A 19,333-nucleotide genomic window follows, 5' to 3' on the forward strand; every position below is an offset into this window, starting at 1 on the left:
ATACAAAGAAAGCCAACAGAGGCCATGTCACATTCCAGGTAGTAGAACAGATCAACTGAATGAAATATCAGGGCCAAACATGGTACAACTATATATTTATATGTATATAAAAACACATTTAGAGAACAAACACACAAAACTAAAGGCAGCCGTGTAGAATTGAATACTAAAAATACAAAGTGGCCAAACCAGGACTCAGGTGTAAATAGCAGCAGAGTGTCTCCAGCAGAAAAAGCACTGATTATCAGCGCAGCCCCATCAGCAGTGCCCACAGAGATGCCACTCAGTGCCCATCAGGGATGCTCATCAGTAATGCATGATCCCTGCTAAGCAAAGCAGAGTCCGTGCACAGACAAGCCTGTGTGAAGGGGTCTAACAGAAAACAAAGAAAATCTTTTTTTTTTTTTTTTTTTTTTTAATCTTTGGTCTTTTTTTATTGTTCAGCAAAAAATACCAGTGCTGATCAAATATCACCAAAAGAAAGCTCTATTTGTGGGAAAGAAAATGATAAAAATGTCATATGGGTACAGTGTTGCATGATCGCTCAACAGTCAGTCAAAGTGCGACAGCACTAAAAGCTGAAAATTGGCCTGAGCAGGAAGGGGGTGAAAGTGCCCAGTATTGAAGTGGTTAAAGCGGAGTTCCACCCATTTAAAAGTCAGCAACTACAAAAAGTGTAGCTGCTGACTTTTAACAGACATTCACCGGTCCAACGATGTGGCCGCCCGAAGCCTCGCTTCTCTACTTGTCCTCTCTGAGACGCCGGCATTGCAAGTGTTGACGCACGGCTGTGGCTTCACAGCCAGGTGTGCACTGTGAATGCGCGAGCCGCGCTGTGCCTTGTGAATGGCCGGGCAATCTTCTGGGACTTGTGATGTGTCCCAGAAGATGGGAGGGAGGGGGGAGAGGTGAACTTCCACTCTGCGCCGTGGCGCCAGGAGAGGAAGTGGGAGCTGGGTACCTGTGGAAATTAGGTACCCCCCCAAAAAATGACATGCCAAATGTGGCATGTCAGGGGGTCACAAGTGCTTAAAGTGGAACGATGCTTTAAATGGATAATCTGCATTTTTGCTAGAAAAAAAAACCCAGCACACAATATAATATTTTCTGAAAACAAAGTCTATGCAGAAAAAAAAATGTTGCCAGCTGCAAGTCACATGATATTTGTGCAACGGTTTGTCAAACCCATATTTTCAGTAAAAAATAAACTAAAAAGACTGAGTGCACACAAACATAATACCCATTTTTTGTTGTAAAATATAAAAAAAAAGGGTTGCTTCTATTAATAAGATGCCAAACATTTCAAGCCCTAAAATTGTGCATACCTGTGAAATAGCGAAAAACGACATTACCAAAAATTGCCCATTAGCACTGCTTGAAAAGCCATTACAGGTTATCAGTTTAGAGTGAACGGTAAATGATGGCCCTAGAATTACTGTTCTCGCTCTGATGTTCGAAGCGTGTGGTGTAATCACTGATTACATAAATGTTTGCACCATACACGTTTGCATTTTTGAGTGCACACAGTGCGACGGGGTTTGTTTTTCTGAATTTAATTTTGTTTTATATAATTTTCACATATTTTATTAGTTAAAACATTTTAATCTATACTGTGTTGCAATCTGAGTTGTAAGAGATTGTATGGCTTTAGATATTTTCGTTTTGGTAGTATCAGATTTTTGTGAAGGTTCTTTTCCTGTTTTCTGAGGTTCCCTTCTCTGGACCTCTCTCTTTCTGGAAGCAGTGTAGGGGTGGTAAAGAGGTAGAGAGAGAGAGGGGGAGAGGAGGCAAGACCTCAACATCGCCATCCTGAGGCAACTGGAGAGAAAATGTATGTTATTTTGGGAGAAGCTTTGATTTTGTTGCTACCTCATAAGGATCGCTGTGCCATCAGGCTTGTTGGTCTTTGTGCATGTATGTCACTCCCCCCACCCCCCCTCCCCCTGGAGTTTGCACCACTTTTTTTTATTTTTATTTTTTATGCACTTGGAATGTATTTAGCAGGTTTAAACTGAAAGCTAAACTGGACACAGAAGACTGTTTATAAAAACGTTTTGGGATCATATCATACAAGTTGTATTGGCCAAAATCTCAGCTGTGTAGATCCAACGTCACTTGAAAAGGCTTTTGAGTGGTGCTATCCTCTTTTTGTCATGCCATACCATCATCAATGCTTACAGAAAAAGTAACAGATAAAAAAAAAAAAAAAAAAACTTACTTTAAGTTCCACTCCTGCGGGGACCACAATTGGCCGGAAGGAAAGAGAGTGGGGACAGATTGGGGTGATCATAATGGCAGGTACATTAGGGTGAATCATGGAGGCTCCAGCTGCGGCTGCATAAGCGGTGCTGCCTGTTGGCGTAGACACAATGACCCCTGCAGAAGAAAGACCACAAACAGTGATCATAGCAATTATTACACATCCGTTCATTGTTCCCCACTTTGTATACTTATTTAGTGATCAATGAACAGCAAGTTCAATTGTTACATTTAGCCATCTCTACACAAACTGTGCCAATCCTGTTCATCTACATGAGAAGTCTAGAGGAGCACAAGCATAGTAACATACCATCTCCCTGAACTGTGGTAATGAGGTGCCCATCCAGGAAGACGTCGACATTGGAGAGATAAGAAGAAGGACCTCTGTCCACTACTACTTCATTCAGGACCTGAAATTTACACATTACACATCATGTGACCATGCTAGGCTTATTTCTTTAATATTCAAATTGTATTATATCATTTGTAAAATTATAAAGTGTATATAAACCCAAACAATTAAAGGTCTGGTTCAGGATAGTGAGACTTCTAATGGCACTTGAGTTGCACAGAATCATATGACAAGGGAAATCTTGTTGTGCTCTTTCTAATCAATGCGACTAAGAATGGTGCGGTTTTGAAAAAGGTTGCTGCACTACTTTGGTGCAATTTACAGTGTGATTAGCCCCATAGAACATGCAAAGGGTGCAAAGTTGCACCACATAATCGCACTGTATATCGCATCAAAGCTGCATTGTAGTAGTGTGAACCGAGCCCAAACCAAATGTGTTATTTCACATTTCAGTAAAGTCATAAAATGTACTTCTTTTAAAGGGGTAGTAAAGCCCGCTTTGATATTTTTACCTACAGGTAAGCCTATAATAGGGCTTACCTGTAAGTAAAATGAATATCTCTTAAACGTGCACAGTTTAGTAAATATTCACCCTGGATGCAGCCGGTGATGTCACCGGCACATGGGCTCTGCAGGTCCGGCATACCGCGCTGGACCTTCAGAGCTTTGTGCCGGAACCAAGGGCCCCCGCACGTGTGCGGGAGTGAAGTCATTGCGGCTCGGTCCACTCACATCGCCGGAGCCCTCGAACCTGGAAGAAACACCGGGGGAAGATTTCAGCCCTCTCAGCATGCCACTGGAGGGCTTCATCCTAAGGTAAGTATTTCATAAACTGAACAAGGAGAACTCGCTGCTCCAGGTGAGAAATAGAAGCCCGATGGATCCAGTGGGTGCCCACCCTGGCTTGCCTCCGTGTACAACAGAAACAGAAAAAAAAGGCAGCACACCACTATGATGATCTAAGATCCTTTATTAGGACATCCCAAAACATACTACAGGAACAGAATTATTACAGGTTATTCATGATTTGTTGAACCTATCCTTTAATATCTCTTTCAACCTAATGTGTATATTACCCCAAAGTAACATTGAAAATAGGTGTCTCTGTTTTTATGCAAGTGTTGATAAATCTTTTTTCTTTCTTTGATGAGTAAAAAATACCCGATAATCGCGCCAGTCCCACTTCTACCAAAAGTCAATCAGAAGTAGATCAGAGCTGGCGTAGTCAGTTTATGTAGCTGTACACCTTGCTTTGAGTTATAGGATGCTGTGCTGATGCACAGCATGCCTGCATCTCCCATAACCAGTTTTGGCAGCCACTCCCCCGCCCAGTCCTGCTGCGTGGATTGAATGCGTCCTCTACTGGAAGCAGCCATCAATAAGCAAAGCAGGGCTGAGTGGGGTAGGTGTAGGCAGTGTGTCCAGCAAGTCCAAGCAGAAAACGGGAGCTGCTGTATGTGCTCCGACATACAAAGATATGCCGCCCTGCAATGGGAAACAGGGAAGATTGTAGGTCATGGTGAGGTCACGTGATCACCATAAAAAGCAATTGCTATTTTTTAATAAATGCAGTTAGTTAGAAAATGCTTTGTAATGTGGAACAATTGGCTACAATAGTAGAATGTTCACAAATATTTTCATCAACTACAAAAATAACAGCAAAAGGCAGGCCTGATAAAAAGGTACACACCTGATACTTTGTTTGTTTGATCAGCTCCTTCTCAGGTTTGTTGACAATTAGGCCATTTTCCTCCAGTCCATTCTGTACCAAGGATTTCTTCTCCCTGTGATCCTTGACCACCTTCACTTTTAGCCTGCTCCTGAGGACCAGGGCTGCATTACCTGCAAGAATATGTAAAAGTCTAGGTATAGTGAAGAGATTAAAGCATTTCTACACTCACAAGCTGTAATATGTGGCAGCTTACCAGTCTTCAGATGTGATGGCTGCACTTGTTTCCATCTTTCACACTTTTTTTTTTTTCATGTGGTATTCCTGCCAGTAACAGTTCAATTCTTAAGCTAGGCTGACAATGCTCACTAACTTTACTGTATCTACTGGGGAGCAGCTTTGCTTTCTGAATGCCTACCGGCTGCTGCCATACTGGAATGCTTTTCAGAAAGAGGTCTGAAAGAGTCCTTACTGTGTCTGCATATAGCCTACCACCCACAAGCATTTATACTTTAACACCCATGTTCCTTTGCCACCTCCCCACTGTGAATTTATTGTATAAGCTCCAGTGTCAGAGAATAGAAGGGAGGGGGGGGGCGATATCATGGAACCTCCAAGTGACAGTGCTTGGGTATGGTGATCAGCTGATTTCACACATAGGGATTCATGTGCTCCCCCATATTCAAAATCCCTCCTCTGTTTGCGAGGTCTCCAGCAGTGTTGGGAGATAGTGAGCGTGGCTTGGAAAGTATACTGTACATGCTTAGGGATTGTGGGCTATGTGTAGACCCTCTCAATTTGCATTAAGCAGGCAAAGTGCCAGTCTCTCTTTAAAGCGATTGTTTACAATCAACCCACTCAGTTTAAAATGAAAAGCAAAACATTTTTGAATAGATAAAAAAAAAAAAACACATTATAAATACCCTTTTCCCTTGTTTATAAATGATCATATTCCATCTGTTCTAAGCTGCATAAGAGTTGGGGGAGGAGAAGCAGGAGCACACAGCTTGCCAGTGAAAGGCTGTGCAGTGGGGATGTGTCAGGGGAAGTCTGATCATTGGAAGAGAGTACACTGAGTTCCCAGCATAGCTAGAGAACTGACCACAGTGTGCTCTCCTGCTTAGTGTTGTCAGTTTTTAATAGCAAGGGGACACTAGCAGGAACACCAGGGATTTCACACAATTGAAACAATACAAAGAGAACAGGATACTTTCTCATACAAGTACATGGTACAGCAGACACATATCAGGAATATGAAGTGTTGGGGTAACAAACGCTTTAACTTTCCTTCAGTTGCTCAGGAAGATGCTGCAAAATGCTTCTGAGCTGCATCAAGCTGATTTGAGCTTCTTTTGAATCCACATTGACTTGTAGGGAAAGGAAAACAGCTCAAACACAAACAAAATTGTTTGTACATAGCCTTTAGGACACTGTAAATGTTCTTCACAAAAGGAACTGTATGTACATTAGTATAGAGATTTGCTCACATGGTGTTTGCTTTACTCCTTTATGTTTGAGCTTTTTACATTTTTCCCCCATGTAAACAAAAAACGAAGCCCGTTTACTGACTGCCAACTTGTCCCCAGTACACAGATCAGCAGAGGTAACCAGCCTTCTTTTCAGCCTGCTTAGCAAATTGCTCTCACACAAAGAAACATGCCAATTGCAGCACACACTATTCACTGAGTGATCATTAACTCTGCTGAGACAATAGAGGAACGCCAGGGCTTTGCCCACTGCAGAGGAGTTTGGCTGCCCGTGTGCTGACCTCAGTGGCTTTTCTTACCTTCTATAACCTGAGTGACTTGCGTCTGGAAGTTGTCAAAGCTGAAAGGGGTGAGAAACCCCAGTGATCCCAAGTGAAACGCCATCACAGGAGGGACACTGTCCTGCAGAGAGAAAGAGAGTTACTCCCATCTTGAGGCAATGCGTGGGAAAAGTGATACACATACGTCACAAACTTTGCCAAAAGGAATGTTCCTTCGGTAGGAAATTGGTAAACAGGATAATCCACTGAAAGATTTTTAGAGGAACTTTAAAGGTTTTATTATATTTATTTTTTTTAACTCAAGGGTTTTTAAAATGATGTAGACACCAGCCAGTCATATGATGATGACCACCCACCTAATATTGAGTAGTCCAAAGTAATATTCACATGAATGGCAGGATCCAAGGATTCCCAGCAGAACATTGCCCAAAGCATCATAATGCCTCTGCTGGGTTGCCTTCTTCCCATATTGTATTCTGGTGCCATCTTTTCCCCAGAAACCTATCATCCACATGATATAAAAGAAAACGTGGATTGTCAGACCAGGCCACTTCCGTCCACTGCTCCGTGGTCCAGTTCTGATGCTCTTGTGCCCATTGTAGATGCTGTGGAGACGGGTCAGCATGGGCATCCTGACCGGTCTTGTAACCACATAGCCCCATACACAGCAAACTGTAATGTACTGTATGTTGTGACACCTTCCTATTGGAACCAGCATAAAAACTTTTTCACCAATTTGAGCTACAGTAGCTCTTCTACTGGATTAAACTATATGGGTCAGCCCTCTCTCACTACAAGACTAGTTCCTGGCCACTGCATACAGGAAACATCCCATTTGAGCTGCAGTTTTGGAGATGCCAAGACCCGTTACAGTCATTACAATTTGGCCCTTGACAAAAGTTGCTCAAATCCTCAACTTCCCCATTTTTTCTGCTTTTAACACATCAACTTCAGGGACAACATATTAACTTGCTGCCTAATATATATCACACCCTCTTTCAGGTGGTATTGTAAAAAAAGAATAAACGTTATTCACTTTACTGGTCAGTGGTCATAATGTTATGGCTGATTGGTGTAATATCTGCATTTAATACTGTATGTACCCAGTATTTGTTTTAACAATAATATTTAACCACTTCAGCCCTGGAAGGATTTACCCCTTCCCGACCAGAGCACTTTTTGCGATTCGGCACTGCAACGCTTTAACTGACAAATGCGTGGTCGTGCGACGTTGTACCCAACAACAAAATTGACGTCCTTTTTTTTTACCACAAATAGAGTAAAAAAAGCGACAATTTTGAAAAAAAAATTTTTTTTTTTTTTTTTTTTTTTTTTTTAACTTTTTTGCTATAATAAATATCTCTCAAAAATATATAAAAAAAACATTTTTTTCCTCACTTTAGGCTGATATGTATTCTTCATCATATTTTTGGTAAAAAAAAAAAAAAAAAAAAATCGCAATAAGCATATATTGATTGGTTTGTGCAAAAGTTATAGCGTCTACAAAATGGCCGCGATCTGCGATTTTTATTGGGACTGCGACATTATGGTGGACACATCGGACATTGACACTATTTTGGGACAATTGTCATTTATACAGCGATCAGTGCTATAAAAACGCATTGATTGCTTTGTAAATGACACTGGCAGGGAAGAGGTTAACCACTAGGGGGCGATGAAGGGGTTAAGTGTGTCCTAGGGAGTGATTCTAACTGTGGGGAGGAGGGGCTGCAACACACGACAGCGATCACTGCTCTCGATGACAGAGAGCAGTGATCTCTGTCCTGTCACTAGGCAGAACGGGGAAATGCTTTGTTTACAAAAGCATCTCCCCGTTTTACCTCTCCATGACACGATCACGGGCACCCGGCGGACATCGAGTCTGTGGGACCCGCGGTCACGGTCAATGCGGTGGGCGTGCAGCACCGCTTCTTAAAAGGGATGTACCTGTACGCCCTTTTGCCCACCAGAGCCATTCTGCCGAAGTATATCTGCGTGTGCTGGTTGGGAAGCAGTTAAAGGATACATTAACCGTTATAGAAAAAATAATAAAAAAACATATTTTGCAGGAAAAAAAAAAAGTGCATTTAGCATTTTTTTTCCCTGCAGAAGCCTGGAAAGCATTGCAATAATGATCCTACTGATCATGGGTGCAATGTCAGGCTCCTGCAGACATGTCCCCCGGCTTTCATCCCATACTTCTGTACAGGCTTTGTGTTTGAAAGCTGGAGGACATATCAGCGGACTATGAGAGCGCTCATCAGCGTCCCAAAAGCCAATTGAAACCGGGGTTCCTCTGTGGTGGCAGACCGTATTTTTAGTTTATTAACCACATCTTGCCTGGCCTATAGTAGAATGACGGCCGAGCGGGGGATCAGTTATGATATGACGTCCATCAGGATAAGCTGCTCGTGGGCGCACAGAGTGGCGATCGGTGGTGTGTCACTCTGGCACATCGCATTTCCGATCTCAGTACAGAGCTTCTGACGTAAGCTCTTTACTACGTGAAGAGCTGTGACCAATCACCAATCCCAATTTTTGGAGAATAAGGATATGGTTGAGTGTCACTTTAAGCTTCACCTGCTGGTTGGACATTAAAATACATAACATACACATGCAATGTTTCATCTCAGAAAAACTATTTTATTTGTTTTTATTTGGTTTAGTTTTGATTATAATATGAAGAAAGAAAGAAACCCATTTTTTACATTCCATTTAATATTTTATTTAAATAATTAGTTTAAGTGTATGAACAACTGCTTGTCTGGACAAGCGATAAGCAAAGGAACTATGTGCACATAGTACTGAGAAACAGGTGGTGGTGCAGGTGAAACAGTACTGACAGCATCATGGGCCAGGTGTCTGCCTCAGGATGAAAAATTTAATAATATAGGTTTCAGAGTAAAAAAACAGCTCAGACCTGTTCTTAGTGTCGATTCACACCAAGGCAGCGCGACTGCCTCAGGCGACCTGGACACGACAGAAGCGGCGACTTGCAAAAGGACTTCTGTATAGAAGTCAATGCAAGTCGCCCCCAAAGTCGTACAGGAACCTTTTCCTAAGTCGGAGCGACTTGCGTTGCTCTGATTAGAACGGTTCCATTGTACAGGACGGGATGCCACTTGTCAGGCGGCTAAGTCGCCTGACAAGTCGTCCCAGTGTGAATCGGGGCTTATTGTAAAGCTTTACTGAGGTCAAAAAATGGCAATGAAGGGTTGGACCGAGACACCTCTATAATTATGCACTTGGAATTATACCCCTGATCTACACAAAATGTTTTCTCACCATTTAGTTTTACAGCGCTAAGATCACTAAGCATTGGTTCTGCAATAGGGGATCCAGCTTTTCAAGAACAAACTAGGAGAAGTCTTTTCACACATGTATATTCATGCATATTTGATCAACACCGAACGGACACGGACATATAAAACTCAAAAGTAGATTTCCGCCAAAAAAAAAAAAAAAAAAAAAAAAAAATGTAAAAGTCAGCAGCTACAAAAAGTGTAGCTGCTGACTTTTAATAATCAGATACTCACCTGTCCCACAGTCCAGCAATGTGGGCGTATGAAGCCCTGATCCTCTCCACGGCGCCGGCATTCTTATTGTAGGCGTCGGGCTGTGGTTTCACAGCTGGGCACGCACTGCGCATGCTCGAGCCTTGCTGCGCGTTGTGAATGCCCAGGCAATCTTCTGGGATCTGTGACGTGTCCCAGAAGATTGCAGGGAGGGAGGGGGAGATGTGAACTTCCTTCCGGCGCCGCGGACCCTCAGGAGGAAGTGGGAGCTGGATGCCTCTAAAAAGAGGGTATCTACCCCCCCCCCCCCCCCCCCAAAAAATGACATGCCAAATATGGCATGTCAGGGGATCACTATCACTCAAAGCGGAAGTTCCATTTTTGGGTGGAATTCCACTTTAAACAATCACAAACTGGCAGCAGCAGAGGCATCATCCTGCTGAGGGTCACTATTGCCATTATTAGAGTCTCCGCAATATCCTCTTTCGCTAAAGCCTTTTTTTTTGTGTCTCCCGTGACAGCATAGGGCAGACTAATCCCTTGAATGGGCTGGCTTATGCATGACAAATGCACCAAAGTAGCCCCTGCACCTTCTTTTTGTAGCAAGTGTCACTTTTTTGCAATTCTGCATGTTTTCCCATGCAATAATGTCACCCCAAATGTAATGTGCATTTTGACACTTTTTTCATGAGTTTCCAGGAACACGTGCAGAACAGTGTGTTTCTGTGCATGTTCCTGGAACACGAAGGTACATATGCAGCCTTAATGTCCTTCCAAGAATTTGATCTTACCTGGAAAAGCGATGATGCATACAACAAGGTCCCATCTCCCCCAAGGCAAATAATAAAGTCAATCTGATTAGAGATGTCATCAAAATCTAGAAAAAAAACATTGAAACAAATGGGCAAAAAAGAAACGCTTAAGATTCTTAATTATAACCTACAAAAAAGAAGGAATGAGCAAAAATTAAAACAGGAATTAAGAGTGCTTGTCCAACAAATCAAAAATGTTGAGACTGAGTCAAGATTGCAGAGTGCCAGACAAGCACATTGATCACTGTTCGTTTTCTACATAGCAAAACTTTAAATCTAATTTGCATTTCAAGTCTGGAACTTATAAATACTTACGGGCTGTAAAAGTGCCACTAGTCATGCAGCATTCGCCTTGCTGAGCATAAATTAAAGTGGTTGTAAAGCCACTATATTATATTCATCCCATCTGTTAAATAACGATATGTGTCCCAGTGTCTGTGCTATATAAAAACGATGCTGAATTTTACCTTATATCTGAGCGTCTCCCAGTACTCTCATGACTCGTCGTCTCTCTCCTCTCCCAGGCTGACTGCTACAGCGGGAGGGGCCGAGAATCTGCCACTGACGGAGGAGAGAGACTAGGAGCCACGTGAGCACCAGGAGATGCTCTGATATTGGCATTGTTTTTATATAGCTCAGACACAGACACATATTGTTATTTAACAGAGGGGATGGGATGAATATAATCTAGTCTAACCTAGTCTAGGAGGGGAGGGGACGGGCAGTGTCTTGAGCCGACAGGCAGGGAGGGAGGGAGGGGGGCGAGGACGACAGAGAAGGACAGAGCAGGGCTGCGGATAATGAAGGCACGTAAACTACAGTGTCAGGGCTCAGCAGCCTTGATAAACTGTTGGCAGTTTACAGAGGGAGGGCAGAACCGGGCAGGATCAGCCAGGCATTTGGGGGGGGGGGGGCAAATGACACAGCACAAGCACCGTGCTGTTATTCATGCTTTAAGGGAACAGAATCAAATTTTTTTTTTTTTTAGGGTTACAAACATTAACAATGACAATCAAGTGTGCCATGGTCAAGATGATTTGTGTTAGAGACGTGCTTCAACAGTGGTGCAGTTAAGGTCTGAATAAACTGTCACTCAAGAAGAACAAGAGACTGTGTATATATACTAATCCTTCCATGTCCATAGGTATAGAACAAAAGGCAGGTGAATACACACGTACAAGACAGGCACTATCACTTTGTATTTAAAACAGAAAGCCACAATAAGGAGCAGTAGATTGGAACGTCCTGTCACTACTGGCATTGAAAAAACATCAGGAAGATATTATAAACGTATTTAGTATCTGAAAATTACTTTTTCTTAGAACGAATATTCATAGGGCTTTTAAAACCTTAGCTTGGACATATTTAAAAGGCTCCCTAGAGCAACAATTGGTAGTTCATTGTTTTGATAGATGCCATATATTTAACCACCCAACATTACCTTCTATCACTTGGAGTCTCTTGTGGTGAGATCTCTGCACTGCATACCCTTTTATGCATACCTCACTGTAGGAAGGGGATACCAATCTTCCATCAGGATTTCTTTTTAACAGAACAAAAACTATATGGTCCCTTGTCAAATTATGCAGTAACATGAATGGGGTGCACCTACCCACACACCACGAACCACTGGCCTAAAAACATCAATTTTATTCAACCCAATTAAAATTGCAAACAAAGTGCCATGTAGTAAACTGTAAATGCCAAATTGAGTGAGAAACTGCATAACCCAAGGATAAAAACGGGAGGTGTCATAAGTTTGGCTCATATAACTGGTCTCATAGTGCCCACATCTAAAGCAGCAGTGAGCAGTGGACAATAGAGGACAAACCTGTCCCCTTCAGGCTGTATAAGGGCTTTGGCTCTATACTCAAAGGTACTGCACACACTAAAAGGCTTAATCTAGCTCCCTGAAGCCCGGCTTACCAATAGTGCCAGCCTCTCTCTGTCCATTCATGCACTATTTGCTTACATAAGGTAGACCAAATTCAAAGCCCACTTAACTGGACCATGTGTAAGAAAAATGAAAACTTATCAAAAAACAAAGTAGTTTAAAGTACCTCTGACAAAGCTCTTTTTAGAGTGAAACATGTTAGGTCCTCCTTGGGTATGGGTACTTATGAGTTCCCCTTTTTCTTACAATTTCTGAACTGAACAAAGATGGCTGGCATCTGGAGACTGTATCTTGGATGTTAACATCCCTGAAAAAAATGTTCAGGTACCTGTATGGTCATTAAATCCTCCATTCCATGTTTAACCTCTTCTCGCCCAAGGTACGTCATATGACGTCCTTGACTTTGCTGGGGTATATCTGAATGATGCCTGCAGCTAGAGGCATCATTCAGATATCGGCTTTTTCAGCCGGTGATTACCTGCACCATAAGAATGATCATAGCGGCTGTTCCGCCGCTTGATCGTTCTTACGGGCGGTGAGAGGGGACGCCCCCCCCCCTTCGGTGCTTTTATCGACTCACTGCTTCCGTTGGCGAGTCGGACACAGGATCCGCCGGCCCCGGATGGTGACGATAGAGGTTTCCGGCGCACCAGATGGTTGCCGGAATCTCTATGATCGTTCGGAGGCCCTGCGCGATGTTATGACGTCACACCCGGCCTCTGCATTCAATGGCGCCGCCTCGGCTGGGAAGCCGAGACAGTTTTATTTATTTTTTTTATTTCAGGCTTCCAAGCCTAGAGGTGAGATGTGGGGTCTTATTGACCCCATATCTCACTGTAAAGAGGACCGAACGATGTTTACATTCCTTGCAATAGGAATAAAAGTGATCAATTTTTTATTTTTTTTTTTTATTTTTAAAGTGTCAAACTAAAAAAACAAAAATAAAATTAATAAAAAAAATAAATAAAAAATTTATAGCCCCCCTGTCCCCGTGCTTGCACGCAGAAGCGAACACATACGTAAATCCTGCCCACATATGAAAACGGTGTTCAAACCACACATGTGAGGTATCGCCGTGAATGTTAGAGCAAGAGCAATAATTCTAGCCCTAGACCTCCTCTGTGACCCAAAGCATGTAACCAGTAAAAATTTTTAAGGTGTCGCCTATGGGGATTTTTAAGTACCGAAGTTTGGCGCCATTCCATGAGTGTGTGCAATTTTGAAGCATGACATGTTAGGTATCTATTTACTTGGCGTAACTTCATCTTTCACATTATGCAAAAAAATTGGGTTAGCATTGATGTTTTGTTTTTTTTAAAGTATGAAACTTTTTTTTTTTTTTTTTTTTTTTTTTGGAAAAAAAAAAAAGTGTTCAAAAAATTGCTGCGCAAATACCGTGCGGGATAAAAAGTTGCAACGACTGCCATTGTATTCTCTAGGGTCTTTGCTTAAAAAAATCATATATAATGTTTAGGGGTTCTAAACATTATATAGGGGTTCTAAACATTATTTAGCAAAACAATGATTTTACATGTAGGAGAGAAATGTCAGAATTGGCCTGGATGGGAAGTGGTTAAAGAAACAGTAAATCATTTTTTTTTGGGGGGGGGGGGGGGAGTAATATACAGTTTTGTGTAGAAATATAGAAAATAATCACCCCCCTTTAAAATGATCACATTTTGTTGCTTATAAGTTGAGTAATTACAGCTGGATAAAACAAAAACTGTGTATGTCTTCATTTCAGGCTGCAACGCAACAAGATGTGATTATTTGGAAAAAAAAAAAAAAGGGGGGGGGGTGATTATTTGAAAAAAAGGGGGGGGCGATATTATTTTCCATACCCACTGTAGTATATTTTGGCTGGGGAGAATTCACAAGATGAGTTGGCTCCCAAAATCTACATCTAATACATTAAGCTCAATGAATTTCAAGAATGCAGAGAATGCAGATAATAAGAGTTTTACACTGGTCTGGCAGGAAAAATGCCATGGAATAAAAGACAACTAATGCTCAAATGTAGAAGGAAGTGGCAAGTGTAACCATCAATATTTGTAGACGGCATTCCACTGGAATGAAAAGAAACTTGTGTATAAAAACATGCTGCACTGATTTATATTACAAAAAAATCATTAACATAAATACCAAATTAACAAATCAGAATTGTGATAACTATAGACATGTGTGTAATTGTAATCCAACATCACCACATAACAGTTCTTCATAAAAAAAAAAAAAAAAAAAAAAAAAAAAAAAAAACGTGATACAATCCACCAATCGTGATCAAATCCACAAAGACAGTTACGTTCAGCGAGATCAGATTGGGCAATAGCAGACACCTCCACCACCTGCATTACAAAAAGGTCTTGCGCCTTTAACCACTTGACCTCCAGGCCTTTTTCTGCCACTTTTGTTTACATGTAAAAATCAGTTTATATTTTGCTACAAAATTAGTTAGAACCCCCAAACAATATATATAATTTTTTTAAAGCAGAGGTCCTAGAGAATAAAATGGTGGGTTTTGCTATTTTTTATGTCACACAGTATTTGCGCAATGGTTTTTCAAATACAATCTAAGAGGGAAGGTCAAGAGATGCAAGAGTTGATAACTGTGGGTGATGTGCTGATTGAGAAGATAAATGTACAGTTGTTAGATGGGGGCCAGATAGGCTTCTCTGAAGAGATGAATTTTCAGGGATCGTCTCAAAGTGGATAAAGTAGGAGAAAAATCGGACAGATTGGGGTAGAGAATTCCAGAGCATGGGAGAGGCTCTGGAGAAGTCCTGAAGGTGAGCATGGGATGAGGTGACAAGGGAGTTTGAGAGCAGGAGATCTTGGGAGGAGCGAAGAGAACGATTAGGTTGGTATTTTGAGACTAGGTTAGAGATGTAGCTGGGGGCCAGGTTGTGGATGGCTTTGTAAGTTATAGTTAGTATCTTGAATTTAATTTGGTGACTGAGTGGCAGCCAATGGAGGGATTGGCAGAGGGGTATAGCAGACGCTGAGCGGTTTGTGAGGTGGATGAGCCTGGCAGCAGCGTTCATGATGGACTGAAGGCGGGATAGCCTATTTAGAAGTAAGCCAATGAGGAGGGAGTTGCAGTAGTCGAGGAGGGAGATGACCAGGGAGTGGATTAGAAGCTTTGTGGTGACATTGGTTAGGAAGGGGCGTATCTTGGAGATATTGCGGAGGTTGAGGCGGCAAGTTTTGGATAGTGATAGTGATAGAATGTGGGGTCGAAAGGTTAGTACAGAGTCCAGGATTACACCTAGGACTTTGGCGTGGGGAGATGGGTTGATAGTTGAGCCGTTGATATTGACAGAGAAATCAGGGGAAGTGGCACCTGAGGGAGGAAATATCATGAGCTCGGTTTTGGATAGGTTAAGTTTGAGGAAGTGATGTGACATCCAGACTGATATGTCTGCTAGTAAGTTGGTAATGCGTGAGGACACAGATGGAGAGAGCTGGGGGGTGGAGAGATAGATTTGGGTGTCATCAGCATAGAGATGATATTTAAAGCCGTGGGAGGCAATCAACTGACCCAGGGAGGTGGTGTAGATTGAGAAAAGGAGAGGTCCAAGAACAGAACCTTGGGGGCCCCTAACGGAGAAAGGAAGAGGAGAGGAGGAAGTAGAGTTATAAATGACACTGAAGGAGCGGTGGGATAGGTAGGATGAGAACCAGCGAAGAGTACAGTCACGGAGACCAAAGGAGTGGCGTTTAGCGTTTATTGAGGAGGAGGGGGTGGTCCACTGTGTCAAAGGCAGCAGAGAGATCCAGGAGAAGTAGTACAGAATAGTGTCCACTGGTTTTAGCCGTTAGTAGGTCATTTGAGAGTTTAAGGAGAGCAGTTTCCATGGAGTGTTGAGGGCAAAATCCGGACTGAAGGTTTATATTTTAGTTTTCATTGTCCCCAGAAGATAAATGTCTAGTCCTGCCCAGTCATTTGGGAAATGTAGTGCTAAGAGATATACGTCTAATTGCCTGGCACTGATGCTGATCCTCTAATTTTAATACTTTTAATCAATGGCATAGAATAAGTATACAGCAAGTGAAGACAACAATCCTGATTTGGTTTTAAAGCTCCAGGTGAAAATCAAAATACAGAGGTTACACATAAGAGAGTGGTCTGTATTTCTGTCCATTAAGTTCTCTTAGGCAGCATAGTAAGTTGGATGGCACCACTTACAATGAAAGAATAAAGTGATGTCCTGTATTCGCTTCTAGACTGCTGAATGGACAGTGAAACTGCAGCCACGGAAGGATAAGGTTATCCCACTGCTCACTCTTCCTTGTCAACATCTTTGCATGAAGCTTTTCCTTGCTCCGCTATAAAGGATTGCCAGAGACGAATACCACATTCAGGTACCTACACTAGTCACATAATATAATATATTTAATGCTGTATTAATGAATTTATAGCTGCAATAATTTGTTTTTTATATCTATCTGGAGTTTTGTGACTCTAAAAAGAAGTGGAGACATGACCAACTGCAACTAATCAGGTGCAGGCTACAACACGGTCTGCTAAAACAGACTTACATAAGAGATGAATTCTAAATATTGGTGAAAAGAATGTAACTGTACAAAGCCTTTTAGATGTTCCCCTTTACTGCCTTGCTGGAATCAGTATCCCCCCTTCAGTTACTTTGAAATGGTTACACAGAATTGTCCATGTTCAGCATTATTTTTTAACAGTATTGCAGCGTAGTCTAAAATGCTGGAAAAGCAGACTAGATCCAGCCCATGCACTCTTTAAATAATATATATATATATATATATATATATATATATATATATATATATATATCCTTATGAGTTTACAGGAAATCTCCATTAATAGTTGTAAAATGATTGTAAATATGAATATATTTAATTTAGACTTGTATCAATGTGGGCGTGTTAGATTCTTCACAGAAGTCTCCGTTATACAGATGTGTCGGTGCCTAAGCTTGTGTATCTAAACAATGGGACCCAAACCTCTTTGTTCTACAAACATTCACTTCAAAGGATCCCTTGTTTAAATATGCAAGGAGGGTCGTGGCCAGCCCATCATAAATACTTAATTTCCCTGAAAATGTCTTACAAGGTTAAATCTCATGTTCAAAAGTATGTGCAAAGGATTTGCATTAAAAGGGGCTGCTCTATGCTAACTCTAGGGATTGGAGATACTGTATAGCCAATCCTTAATAGAGAGGCCCACCAATCAGAGCCACGCCATGCCAACCAATAAGGCATCAGTAATGCATACTAGCTCATTATGCCTTTGCCTTGCAGGGTATATATATGTATATTTTTTTAAGAGGCTTTACTTCTTTAAGTGTAACTTCACTAAAAAGTGAATTTAGATTTCAAGCAGCAAAACTTCTATGTATGTCAGGGTAAGGTGGGTTAGCCAATTCTTAGGATTGGTCAGCTCTTCACTCTGAACTATACAGACATCTGGCACAATTACTGAATGTCTAATGAACTGCATCGATATTGTAACCCATCATCCTTCCCCATCACTGATATTTGAATGAACATCAGTCCAATTTTAAGTGTATGCCAGGCAAAAAAACAAAAACAAACATGCAATGCATCTTCGCAGTAAAGGAAAGAAAAGGAGTGGAAGCCAGATGCCATCACTTCCTGTCTGTATGGGAAGTCATCCATATTGGTACACCTTACATGCGATTTAGAGTCTGTGACTCTCTCAGTAACTGTGAGTGGCTTATAATGTGTTTTTAACCATCTAATAAATCTTACCACACTATGCAAAGTTTATTTTTTGTGCCACTTTATCAGTTGAAGTGATATTGACAAGGGTATTAAACCTGGGACAGCTGGAGTGGGGAAGACTACCTTGGATGCTGGCTGATTAGAGTGCTATCTGACCTGTATGGGTCAGACATTAAAGGTGAGTGTGTATGCTGGCTGGTGGTGGAGCACAGCGATACAACTAAATAGAAGAATCACAGGTGTGAATGTGAAGCCTTATTCTGTGTGGAATTGGGACCATTTATTCACCTTTTGGACTTACTTTATGACGTATCCTGATGAACTGTTGATTTTTTTCTTATTTGCCCTTATTTTCACTCATTCACTTTATGTACTAGCGGGGAAAGCAGGGGGTTTCTTGAAGATTTTTTTTTAAGTCCATTCACTTTTTATATGTGGTTAGTTTAATCTCACTTAATCATTTGGATGATTATTCACATCACCATTACTATTCTATTATTATACAGGTGTTTGTGCGTCCGTATAGTGTTTATGGATATTCAACTTTATCACACTTTATCTGTATATGCAATATTTTCTTTTGCACCATTTTGTTTGGATACATGTATTAGGAGGGCTGTGTGTGATTTACTGAAATTCTTCTTTTTTTTTTTTTTTTCTTTTTTGGTGTGAGCAGCGCAGCACTATTTTTTGTTTTTTTACATCTTTGCAATACATGCACATTTCCCCCATGTTTTTTTCGCTTTAAAGACCCTGCAAATATAGAAAATTATCTGAAATTAAGGGTTGTTAGACCTGTCCAGTTGTTTCTTGTCAAACTTATCTGGACCCACCTACTCCTCCCATCTCCACGAAAACAAAGGCCAGTCATTGTGTAGTCGCAAGGTTATGACTGGAAGAGCTAAATATTTTTCTTGGGACACCACAAGAAATGAGCACTAGGTACAGGAAAGCTTTAGATTTTTGATTTAACGGTTTTTCTTTTTTTGCACTTTTCAAGCTTACATAACAAAACACTTTCAAATAAACAAAAAGGGAGCAAATAGGAAGAGTATATGGTTAGGGTTTACATACACTTAAAATTCTGAGATTTGATAACTGCTATTCAGCATTCCATTCTCACCTTCTCGAAAAGTGCAAAACTTTTTTTTCACTGGTCCAAAATTCTCATCGTTAATAATGGCAGGGTCTTCCAACACTTTCTTCTCCACATACACTATCATGTTCTTTTGCTAAATAAGATAGTTGTAAAAAAATAAATGTAAAATGGCAAGAAAAGGTCAGCTAAAAGAGAACTCTGCTACAATATCATAATTTAGTTGTTTTTTTTTAGTCTTTGGTAAAAA

The 19,333-nt window shown here is 41.3% G+C and overlaps 1 protein-coding gene across 6 annotated transcripts in view; it reads right to left on the reverse strand.

Moving 5' to 3' along the window:
- NADK (NAD kinase) overlaps nucleotides 1-19,333 on the reverse strand; it is a 162,240-nt gene that overhangs the window by 7,119 nt on the left and 135,788 nt on the right. For all 6 annotated transcript variants that reach the window (XM_073602964.1, XM_073602967.1, XM_073602966.1 and 3 more), the window contains 6 exons: nucleotides 19,111-19,219; nucleotides 10,355-10,440; nucleotides 6,067-6,169; nucleotides 4,302-4,453; nucleotides 2,570-2,669; nucleotides 2,219-2,376 (listed from right to left, as the gene is read on the reverse strand). In XM_073602964.1, the coding sequence (XP_073459065.1) occupies nucleotides 2,219-2,376; nucleotides 2,570-2,669; nucleotides 4,302-4,453; nucleotides 6,067-6,169; nucleotides 10,355-10,440; nucleotides 19,111-19,219 (708 nt within the window). The remainder of the gene's footprint in view (nucleotides 1-2,218; nucleotides 2,377-2,569; nucleotides 2,670-4,301; nucleotides 4,454-6,066; nucleotides 6,170-10,354; nucleotides 10,441-19,110; nucleotides 19,220-19,333) is intronic.

This window comes from Aquarana catesbeiana, linkage group LG10 (genome assembly GCF_042186555.1).
Source record: "Aquarana catesbeiana isolate 2022-GZ linkage group LG10, ASM4218655v1, whole genome shotgun sequence".
NCBI lineage: Eukaryota > Metazoa > Chordata > Amphibia > Anura > Ranidae > Aquarana > Aquarana catesbeiana.